At 39.9% G+C, this 12,359-nt stretch overlaps 1 protein-coding gene across 1 annotated transcript; it reads left to right on the forward strand.

Moving 5' to 3' along the window:
- Positions 1–3,576: 3,576 nt before the first annotated feature.
- Positions 3,577–11,608, forward strand: LOC145403094 (pro-resilin-like). Its single transcript, XM_080274925.1, has 3 exons — positions 3,577–3,588; positions 6,726–6,802; positions 11,344–11,608. The coding sequence occupies exons 1-3, from the start codon at positions 3,577–3,579 to the stop codon at positions 11,606–11,608; spliced, it is 354 nt and encodes a 117-aa protein (XP_080131051.1).
- Positions 11,609–12,359: the final 751 nt, after the last annotated feature.

Raw genomic sequence — 12,359 nt, forward strand, 5'->3', positions numbered from 1 at the left:
ACTCTGAGTGATATAATAGACACAGACTGATTTCCACCCACCCCCCCACAACACACGCAAACAACATAATATACAACACCCTCTCTCGCCAAGATACTGTGCCTTACAATGCTAAGTTTAGCGAGTTCATGCTTTCAGAGAGGGTAATAAATCACAACTTGGTATAAACGCCGCCTGATTACTCGTACATTTGTTATTTGAAAGTTCTTGGAAATCATTATTAGAGAAAATAGTTAAACGTTCTAATCAATCTCATCAAAACCTCGTAAGATTACATGAATAAACGTTTCTTAGGATCTAGAAGCGTTACAGAAAACAGTTTTAGGACTAACTATGCTAGTGTTACAGAAATTACTTTGAAGATGCAGCTTTTATAATCTGCGCTTGCTGTATGTAGGTTTCGTTGTGTCCTCTCTCTCTCTCTGACCCTTTTGCTGTGCTTGTTGCCATGACTAATAAATATGGAAAATAGTAGTATAATCTATGAGAATCATGCAACATTTTCCCTCATATATATATACATAGCCTGAGAAATTATATGAAAATGTAAAAACGCGTGAATTTTACTAAACTAACGATACTCGATGGAATAGATTTGCTCTTACTCCTGAGAAGTCCAACTCACCCACTGGAAACACAAGTAAACAAAGCGGCTGTATTAACTGTTACAGCGGCTGACTTTATAACCGCCTATTAGTAATCAATATTCGGATGCAGATAATTAACAGGCTTACCGAATGTGCTGTGATTTTAATAACACGTAACGTCAACCACGATGTTCAGTGAATCCCGGGAACTTGTCACAACGCGAACGTATGCTGAACACTGATTTGTCTGCGTCCCTCTCAGTTTCGAACCTCATTGTTTCGGAGATTCGAGCAGACGAGTACGAATCATTAACTCAGTCGGTGGTGTTACTGCTGTAGGTCTAATAATTACAGTTTACCTCTTAATGTAAGCAATAACTAGTTACATTAATTATTTCTTAGTTGTATATTTTGTCAGGTTGTTAAGCCCGCGTCGTGAAGCGAGAGTAGAAGTTATACATATTTTGGTCAGGTCATGCTCGTGTGCGTGTACAAAATAACTCAGTTTTTAATCCGACTTTAACCAGACTTAGTGGAACAGTCCAGAGTCAGTCAAGGAGCAAACCTATTTTTGTTTTCTTTTAGACTGATAGGCCGAAGATCAGGGTGAGAGGGTAGGGTCTACTTAATTAGGTTTTATCCGATTCAAACCAAACTTTGTGTGGCATTGTGATTTTACGGATTGCAGGTTTGGAGTTCAGGATTCAATTTTTCGAAATGTTATATAGTCGAGGCATTGTGTTTTGAAGTATAGAGTCATCCGGAAGCGCATTTTCGGCATAGTAGGTTCGGAGATGAGTGTGTTTAGGTTAGGTTAGGTTAGGTAAGGTAAAGTTAGGTGAGGTGAGGTGAGGTGAGGTGAGGTAAGGTTAGGTAAGGTAAAGTTAGGTGAGGTGAGGTGAGGTGAGGTAAGGTTAGGTAAGGTTAGGTTAGGTTAGGTTACGTAAGGTAAGGTAAGGTAAGGTAAGGTGAGGTGAGTGAGGTGAGGTGAGGTGAGGCTAGGTAAGGTTAGGTTAGGTAAGGTTAAGTAAGGTTAGGTTAGGTTAGGTTAGGTTAGGTTCTTCAAAGATACTATACTGGAAATGAACTTGCTGGTGAATCTATACTTCAAAACACAATGCCTTCCCTATATGACATTTCGAAAAACTGATTCAGTGAAATCTAAACCCGGCAATCCGTATAACCACAATGCCGAACTTTGTGGTTGATTGATTGAAAATACTGCAGGGGACGCGCCTACCAGGGTCGTAAGCCACAAACACCGATGGTCAGTAGATCAAACTTGACAGAAAGTGAAAGAAAGTAAATTATACATAAATATAACTATAAAATAAAACACTAAATCTTACAAAGGAGTCCAGTTCCCTCTACAAAAGAGAGGGTTTCCCTTCCCATAAAGCTGGCATCCTCTCCAAACACCGAGGGAAGACGGTACAAACCATCACTTGTCTGGTCCGTGGAGGGGTACCGACGACGCAAATCCCCTGGCCTGGGACACTACACCAGCACGTGCAGAACAGCTAGAGGGATAAAACAAACCTCACAGGAAGTGGAGGGATCCCGCTCCATCAAACAGTCATGATAGAAATGGATGTGGCCAATGTGGGTGTGGCATAAAGCCGTCTTTTATCGACGAGAGCAAATTATGTGGAAGGAGTGAGGCTAACGCAAGAATAAATGGATCTGATTTTGAGAACAATCAGTCAAAAGTCAATATAACTGGGAAAGGTAAAGTCAAGGTCAACTCAATTTTGATCTGATTTGGACCAAAACTGGTGGAAGGGCTAAGGCTTAGATAAGAACGAAGGGATTCAGTTTTGAAAACAATCAGTCTAAGATCAGGGTCACGCGGCAAGGTCAAAGTTCGACACGTGTGTCAGTGTGTAAATAAAATACTCATTTTTTATCCACTGCGCATCAAATATGGCAGACGAGCTGAGATCACCCAAATGATGACCTGCTGAAAACACTTCTGATGTGATTTGAACCGAAGGTGGAGGCAGTGCTGAAGGTTAGGCAAGAATGAGGTTATTCGATTTTGAGAGTAGTCAGCTGAGGTGAAGGTAACAAGGCAACGACGCTCTAAAGCAGTGGTTTCCAACCTTTTCCAATTCTCCCCCCCCCCTCACTGAATGACACGTTCCCTGCGCCCCCCTTCCTCAAATACGGTATTTTACTGGCATAGTTGGCACATGTCAATAAATATCATAGATTCTTAAATCTTTGAAATTGTTTATATATTCAGATAACTAGATTTCTTATTCATATCTGAAATATTTTTTCCATATTTAGAAATTACTGAATTCCATCATAATTCATAGTTTTTAAATATAATTACCCTCTTTATCAAGCCTTCGCTTCCCCAGGCAGCCCTTCGTGCCCTCCTAGGGGGGCGCGTCCCACAGGTTGGAAACCATTGCTCTACTAAGGAGTTGGTGGGCGTGGGTGTTGCATTCATGTTTCTAGTCTATATTCACAAATAATTAATATCATACAATGTTTGAGTTTCCCACATACCCACACCTGAGCCCTGTGTTTATTTCTGTTCACCGTACTGTAAAAACAGAGAGAGAGAGAGAGAGAGAGAGAGAGAGAGAGAGAGAGATTCAAGCATCATTCCATCCTTAAATGGACTTCGTGTCTAATTAACCCACATCAGGCAAAGCAGAAACGCCAAAGACCAGAAGAAAACAGAGCCGCCCTTGAACCTGTTGAAAGGAAAGTAGAGAGACGAGCAACTGAAGCGTGGATGAGAGGAGGGGGAAGGGGTATGAGGTGCAGGGGAAGGGGAAGTGATCGACAGGGGAGGTGGTAAGGTTCAGGGGGTGGGAGTGTGTGGTAAGGGGGTGTGAGGTTCAGGTTTTTCTATATCCCGCTGACATAATAAGTTGTTTCCCGTGCCTCTGGTGGCGGAGGGGTCGGCCTGGGTATATATACGAGGCCAGGCCGGGCCACAGACACTCACATCTCACACACCACACACCCAACAATGAACGCTAAGGTGAGCACACAAACACTGTTCCTGAAGATACACTGAGGCAAAATAACTTAGGTACAGAATCCTCAGTAGAGGATTAATGGTAATTGGCACAATATAGATTAAATAAAAAATCATGTTTAGAAGAAAGGGTTTAGTACAGTAATTAATGATGCTAGGAGATAAAAGTAGGATATAAAACATGAAAGAATCCTAGAGTTACTTTTATTAAACAAACCTCGTTCAACGTTCTGTTACTAGTGAAGGTCCCTCTGAGGTTCATGGTTTAGGGCATCGTTTAGCATAGTTGTCCACTTTGCGTAAGATATGATTAGCTTTTAAAACTCGATTCACTGAACTCTTCCACGCTGAAATATTTCCTAAGGCAAACAAACTCACCAGTTGGTTGCGAATGTAAGATTTATATATTTTCAATGAACGTATCCCCATTACTGTCTGGATATTTCTGAAGACAATGGGATGATCATTAAAGGTGCATCTACAGAAGTAAGAAGACACGTAAGATTATATAAGAAGAGAGGATAGCAGCAGTAGGCTGGTTGGCCCATGCTAGAAAACTCCTACAAAAGTGTGCCTACTCTAATAGAATAGGACAAGGATAGCAAAGAAGAATGCCCTTCCCCACCCATGAAACCCTCCAGTCGAAATTGGCAGGAAAAAGTGAGAAACTGACGCGGCAACTTTGTAGGGAAGTACGAGAGGAGAAGAGATGATCATAGTGAAACCCGAAAAGGAAAAACAATGAAATAACAGTATATATATACGGTATATTTTTTTAACCCTTACTCGCCATATGCTTATCCTTCCAATGCTTGAAACTAGGATTAGAAGGGACAGCAACTATAACTCTAGGTAGCTTATTCCATTCGTCCACAATTCTGTTGCCAAGTCACCTTCTATCTCCTTACTTACAATGAATTTATTTAGTTTGCAACCATTAGTCGCGAGTTCTATCGTGTATACTCACTGTAAGTGCCTTGTTAATATCTCCCTTATTTATTCCCTTCATCGACTTAAACACTTTAAGGCTCCCCATATTTTACGTCTTTCTAGTGAATGTAAATTTAGACCTTTCAGTCGGTCTTCATACGAAAGGTTCAGTATGTCATGTATCATTTTTGTCATTCTGTTCTGTATATTTTTTAACGAATGTATATCCAGTGTATAGTACGGACACCAAAACGGCACGGTATAGTCTAAAAGTGGCCATACAAATGCTAAAAATTTTTGCAATACTACTTTAGATATCCTGTTGCTCACGCTTCGCTAAATAAAACCTAGGACATTATTTGCTTTATTTCTCCCATAAATACACCGTTGGCTTGGCTTTATCTCTTTAATAACCACGACTTCTAGATGTCCCCCGCATTCCGATTTATTAATTTCTTTATTATTTAAGTTGGATCTAGTACCTCTGATGGTCTTGCTCACGTTAAGTACTTTTCATTATTCCAAGTTCAATTCCATTTGCTAATTTTTAGACCATTGGGACAATATATCGAGGTCATTTTGAGGGTTAACGCATTCATAATTTGAATTAATGATACGTCCTATGTTTGCGTCATCGGTAAATTTGCTAATTCTGCTAGTGATTCTTATATATATATATATACATACAGTATTGAAGAACCGAGTGCTGATCTTTGTGGTAAACCGCTAGTTACTAATTTCCAATCCGACTAGTTCCATTTATTAAAAACTTGCTGTTTTCGTCCCGTCATCCAGGTTTCTATCTATTTTAAGATATCGCCGTCTATACCGTGTACTCGAACCTTCTTAACTAATATTTCGTGTGGAACCCTATCAAGAGCTTTACCAATTCTATATAAATAATACTGCAAGCTTTTTCGCTATATACTGCCTAATAGACCTCCGAGGAAAACGATAACAAGTTTGTGAGTCAGGATCGTCCTTGCTTAAATCTGTGCTGACTTTCATTTATGAGATTAAAACATTTTAAGTGCTCTCTAATTTTATTTGTTGAAACTGACATGCATTTTATCAATTAATAACGTTAGACTTATCGGATGATAATTCGACGGAACTGATTTATTACTCTTTATAAAAATCGGTACTACGTTTGCTGTCTTCCACACTTCTAGAACTTCTAAACTTAAAGAATGATTAAATAACATTGTAAGTGGCTGACAATTCTTCCTTGGTTTCCTTTAAAATTTTGCATGGATATAGTTTTACACGGCTGTAGGGCCGGGACTTCCTTCAGCTAACAAAAGTGTGTTATGCAGGAGTGAATATAAAAATTAAAAAAAAATTGTGAAAATGTCTTTAAAAGTTCAAATAATTTCTGGAAAGACCCTCATTTTGTTTCACGCGTTTATAAGTACTTTACCTGTACACCATTAAGTTCCTGTGATACGTGGGGTACGAATATTTCAAGAAGAAAGCCAAAATTGAAAGTATTCAGAATTAGGGTGACCCAGTAGACTGTATTTTACCCTACGAAATTATACAACCTCACACATGGCAAGAATTATTCATGATATTCATATTCCACAATTCTCTACCTGAGTGAACGGACCAGCTTATACTTTGGCCTCTGCTTGTGATTGTGCGTTTGTGTTTTCATGTTTCTGGATCCTGCCGCCAAAATTACACCACTGGGACGCCGGGCCATGATGTTAATAAAGGGTGAGAAAGGCAAGCGTAAAAATTTCACAGCTCGAAGATGAATGTAGTTGAGAAAAAAAAAGTAATTTCATAGTTACAAGTCATAATGCATCTGGGATAGCACCGTCACATCAAAACGAAGCCCTTGGATTTGCTTGCTGGACATTTATTTGGCTAAGAAATAAAGTAGCTTTGGCTGGGTTTCAGTTGCCATTTAACAAGATCTACTTTGGACAACTAATTGAAAGCCTCGGGTATAAAGAAAAGTAAGATTTATGGAGGAGTAAATACACAGAAAGTAGGGAATAGGAACAGTTTTATGCAAATAACTAGGCGGGGCGTTGTGGGAAATAAGCATCACTATTCTCTCCTTGGAAAAAAAAGTGCCTCGTGTATATACTTAAGAAAGAACAAAGGCAAAAATACATGTAAAGCAGGGAAGTTAGCATCAAGTGTAGAAGAGTCAGTATACAAAAAAGGTAAGGCATCTGTCATCAGATGTTCCCCCACAGGTGCTGCTTGTGTTGGTGGTGGTGGCCGTGGCTGCTGCTGAGGACAGGCCCAGCTACTACAGCCCTCCGGTAAGTACGCAATGAAAATCAATGTCAAACGGCATTTTTAAATATTTGGTTGTAGCACTTCCCATGCTGTTTTTCTGTTAGAAATCATTACACATGCCACTTCATCTGAAGGACTGTCGCTTCATTTATTATATTCAGTAAGGAAATAGCTTTTGTATTATTTGTATTGCTTTGTAGGTTTTCTTGTCATAATACAGGTCTGTTTTTCTCTGCCTCTATAACAGAACATTTACAGGTAGACGACAGACAGTGCAACTTTCTCCTTTTCCCATTACCCTCCAAGTACACCATTTTCTGTATTCCTTTAGGTATTATTACTGGTATCCCTCGCAGTATAATTGCTTCGCTGTGCTGAACTACTGTTCAAATCGTTAAAGTATGCTGTTTACATCCGTCCACCATAGTATGAGTACTATTCCTCAATAATGTGCTCACTTTCTGGGAGGTACCTTTCACTACTATCCTGCAAACGAATAAATATTTTACAGAATTTCTTCCGTAATCTGTTTTGTTTATAAACATTTCTTACATTTCCCTCGACATATTCCACGCAGTTAATTTAAATATTTAAGTACATGAGTACTTAATTTATTTCACCGTAGTATCGTATCATTAGTACCCGCATATATAGGGGGATGTAGACATGATTGATTTACGAACAATGAGTCATATACAGTCCAAAACTGTTCTCTCTCTACACATAAAACAAAGTCACAAAAATGAAAAAAATCAGTCAAGTAGGGACTCTGGGACTCTGATCGCCACAGACCATTTTTTTTTTTTTTTTTTTTGTTATTTAAAGATGAGTTTCCTTTTATCTGCCGCTTTTCTCATATACTGTATACTGTAGTGTGAAGGTTTGCTGTTGACGATAGCCGATGAAATAAACGTGCTTCTGCTTCTCGGTTCCATCATATTCCATATATTATTGTTTGATTTAATGTCAATTATTATGAAAAAGTTGTGTAGGACAGGGGTTGTCATTAACTGGATAAAGTAGTCTGGTGGTGGCCAGAATGAAATACCGAAGCGACGTCTGCCTCACAGAAGGTTAAAGTATCTTTAACTTTTTTTTTTTGTCGCTATCCTGCCCTGTCACTCCTGGTGGAAAGTGCACAGCTGGCGTACATGTATTGCAACGAATGCGTATACTTTTTGATAGATGGTTGCTTGTTCTTCCCAGTATTTGCTAAAATTCAATAACCTCCAGGACACGCTGATAATGTTTTATCTTTGTTTTCCCTGGCGACGCAGATATTTAGTCTATTGGATGAAGCAGCTGCAGTGAAAAACCAAAGTAACTTGAATTACTGAGAACAGAGGGTTACACTGAGAGAACAAGCCGAGTGAAAGAACACTGAAATTTGTTTAGTTAAAAGAAGAGCACTGGTGTGCAGTATACTGTGGCAACAGATGGGGAGAGTGAATAATTATGTAACAGATGGAATAGTAGCTGGGAAGTAATGAGCTGAAAGACTAAAGGCAGAAAGCTGCTAATGGTAAAAATCATTACAGTATATCCAGCATCAGGCTGAATAGCGGCTAGTCGTGCAAGCCATTAAGAGAGAAGACGCTTCGTAGCAAAACCTTTGCAGGTCAGGCCCAGGGTCCTTGCTCCACTGACATCTCAGTGACCAATACTTTTCTTCCTCTTTCCCCCATCGGCTTACTTCAAACCCTGAGTTTATTTGGTGTGATGTTTGTCCCATCGTCATAACTTGTCCATGTTAAATCACTCCTGTGCACCCGCATCTGTTGCAAGGATACAAACGCTGCCAAATCACCACGACAGAGAAAATCAATGTGGCCTCCTTATTCCCTCCTCTCGCTTTCTTGTGCACAGTTATAGCGACTAATTAAAACTTTATGCACATGGAATGCACATTTCCCTTAAGGAAGGCGGTGGTCAAACATCCCCTCAGAGGACATCAGTATGGATAAACTCGCACTGTAAATTATAGGACTGCCAACGGTTGAGGTTCAAATATTTGTTAATAAGGTACGCCATGGTTTGGGGTTTGGATGTACACGTAAACACAAAATGATCTTTAGTAGTAAGGTTTATACTTTGTTGGAAATAGATTTTATTAATTACCGTAGAAAACACATGTAAGAAAATAGCAATTGCTTTGTTTTAATCACTGAGTAGATGTGTAATAAATATCATTAGTTATTAAGAGATTTGATAAGGTAGGCAGGGTTGAAAATTTTATTCGTATCAGTGAGGATGTTAAAATGATGGATTAAATCTCTTGAAATGTAATTACTTCTATTTTATATACGGACATAATCAGAGCCTCTGCTACTTCGAGGTACAGTTTCATTCATGTTGTATTTTGGCACAGAAACTAAATATATTTTCTATGTGCTCTCTATTCTACAGTACATTTTGTCTTGCTGCACTTGTCTGGCTAACACCTATTGCCTTTCCCTTCTTCAGTCTTGTCACAACAATCTTCACTTCTGTCACTGGTATAACTTGATCTTTATACCCTTTTCGTGCAACAATCAGTACATTCACATTCACCACCTCGCTGGTCTCGTCATTCAACGTAACCATTTTTCTTTCCACGTAATCCTATTATTTCCGTACGTTTGGCATGCACGTGTTTTCCTGCATAATATTTTTTCCAATATTTATTTCTATACACCCACAGTCGGGGAGGCGGTGGCTGAATTGGTAGAGAGGCTGCCTGCCGTCCTAATGGAATCAGGTTCGAATCCCTGCTAGGGCAGCGAACAGTTTAAGGATCTGAGCAGACTTTTCTGATCTACCAGAAGACCCGCCGACATGTAGTAAAAATACCTCCTCTAAAACCGATACACCAGTCCTGTATGAGACAGCCCTAGCATGTATTCAATATGGACGGTGGGTGTTAGCGCCTAAGTGGTGACATGTGGTGTAAGAGGACTACTAAGCCTTGGGATAGATCACTGCCCCCCCGCAATAGGCCATGAAGCCTTTGCCCAGAGTCGGACACACACACACACACACACACACACACACACACACAAAATAGTACGAATGAAATTATTTTTAGCAGAGCGACGAACAGACTTTGCACGATTCCAGGCAGAAAGAGATGAGATTCAGGAGTGGGTTGGCTCTGGTACCTTTTATAGGCCCTCTCCTTGTTGTGGACAACATTAGAACAAGCGTGATTAAACCAAGATTTCTTTTTTTTTTTGCATTAGTCACAGGATTTGAGAATGTAAGGTATGCCTCCATGCCCGACAGAATAACCTCTGTAATGCGCAAGGCACACTCACATGGCTCCCGGACATGGAAGCAATAATCATTCCAGGGATAATCAAAGTACTGCCTGAGGGCCTCCTAATCAGCAGCTCCAAAGTGCCACAGTCGCCGCTTCTTTGGAGGGTCGACATGCCTTCCATTCTTCCTAGCTAACACCCTTGTACTAGGCTATCACACATGGTTTTAACATTCCTAACCAAGTACTTCTCGGAATCTGTAAACTAATCTATTTGCAATTTATACATCTTAACTTCTTTCTATAGCTGATATACAGTGTGACACGTCTTTATTTTTTTTTCCAATTTGGTCTTTTTTCATTCTGATTGCCCCTAACTCTTCATTTTACATAGACCCTTTTAATTTTGCTAGGTCAGTACAATAATACTAGCCCTCACTCTTGCCACAGTACTGTTGTTGTTATTATTATTATTATTATTATTATTATCGTAAAAACAACAACAACAATAATAATAATGATAATAATAATAATAATAATAATAATAATAATAATAATTATTATTATGAGAATAATAAGTAATAATTATTTTTATTATTATTATCATCATCACTAGTAGTAGTAGTAGTAGTAGCAGTAATAGTAGTAGCACTGGCAGTACTAGTAATCGTAGTAGTAATAGTTGCAGTAGTAGTAGTGGATCAACTCCAGTCAGTCTGATCGAACAGACCCACCAATTGAAGGCAAACAATCGCCCCTGCAAAGCTAATCCGTGCAATGAACGATGTTCTCTTGCGGTGGCCACTCTCTCGCCACAAGCTAGATCCGGGGAATTGTGTGGAAGTTTGGTTCCTGGATGGGCGACACATTTACCTCACCCATTTAACACGGGCACCATTTTAGGCTACACACCACCCGGTTATTTGGCTATATGGTTTCGACCCAGCGTTTCGATTCTTGGTTTACAGGAAATCTTTAGGTTTGCCACTCAGTGTAGTGTCACCTGAGGATGAAGTAGGCAGCACTACATCAGGTTAGTGGATGATGGTCGCCACCGCCTAGCATCAACTACCACTGCTATCAGTAACACACCCAAGCATCGTTCTCTCTGCACACATGGACTCTCCTCTATGTACTAATATAACTGATATAAACCCCTTTGAATGATAATTATCTGACAAGTCTACACAATCTTGTTCTTTGTTACATAACCCTAAGCCAACGTCTGGTATTATTTTCCTTTGGCACACACGAGGATTATACGATGATACATTTCATTGCTAGTCATATGTTTTAAGTTCGTAATTATCATCAAAAGTTACCTTGTCAAAACAGAGATACGATGATGACGGCCCCGCCAAGTACGACTTCGACTGGTCCGTGAAGGATGACGTGGGCAACGACTTCGGGCACCAGGAGTCCCGTGACGGCGACCACACTCAGGGGTCGTACTACAACCACCTGCCCGACGGTCGCCTGCAGAAGGTGACCTACTACGTGGAGGGAGACTCCGGCTACGTGGCCGATGTCCAGTACGAGGGTGAAGCTCGTTATGATTCCCGCCCATCAGGTGGATACAGCCCACCCAGGGGCTATAACTAGACCACCAAACACCTGCCACGTCACTCCTCGCCAACACATACCGGACAAAATGATCTGTACAGCTGTAGCCCCGGGGGTTCGCTCACCTCGCCTTGTAAACACCAGGCGAGTGTGTTGCCTAACGTAGCATTTATTTGTCTGTTGTTTGTTTGTCAACGAGAGCGAATGTCTGGGTGTGAGGGTAATGGACAAGAATCACATTATGTTGTTTTGACAGTTCTCAGTTGTGGCTGGTCTCGACTGGCTACTTCTCACTCTCTCTGTGCCTTATTTTCTTCCTTTCTTCTGTCAGAAGATATTTATTTATAGATTATTTATTAAATCATCGATGATAAAGTCTTTCTTATTACTGAACCTTTAAGTTATTATAATCGTACAAGCATCGAGACAGTTTAATATTACTAAGTTTTTATAAAGGAAAAGAATTGTTTCTCTTATGTGGTGAAGACTTTGAAATGAAGGCTATTGTCTGGGGACTTGCCCAGGTTACATTTCATGTTGAAATACAGCGGATGTACTCTATCCATCAGTCAGGTGCAGCAGGTGTATGTGTTTAAATATATCCGTAAACTGAGAGGAAGTCAATTGCATCTAAAAGCAAGGAGGAAACTTTATTAGAGGAAATATTGCCTCCCAGGCTGAACTGGTTAGTTTTTATTACACTTACTAGTATATGCGATTCAGTAAGGGTATGAAAAATGTCCCTGGTGTTCCTGATGAAAACTTATGTTCTGGTATTATTAAAACAAAC

The sequence above is a fragment of the Coenobita brevimanus genome, chromosome 60 (assembly GCF_032717465.1).
Source record: "Coenobita brevimanus isolate Jiangsu-jjx chromosome 60, ASM3271746v2, whole genome shotgun sequence".
NCBI lineage: Eukaryota > Metazoa > Arthropoda > Malacostraca > Decapoda > Coenobitidae > Coenobita > Coenobita brevimanus.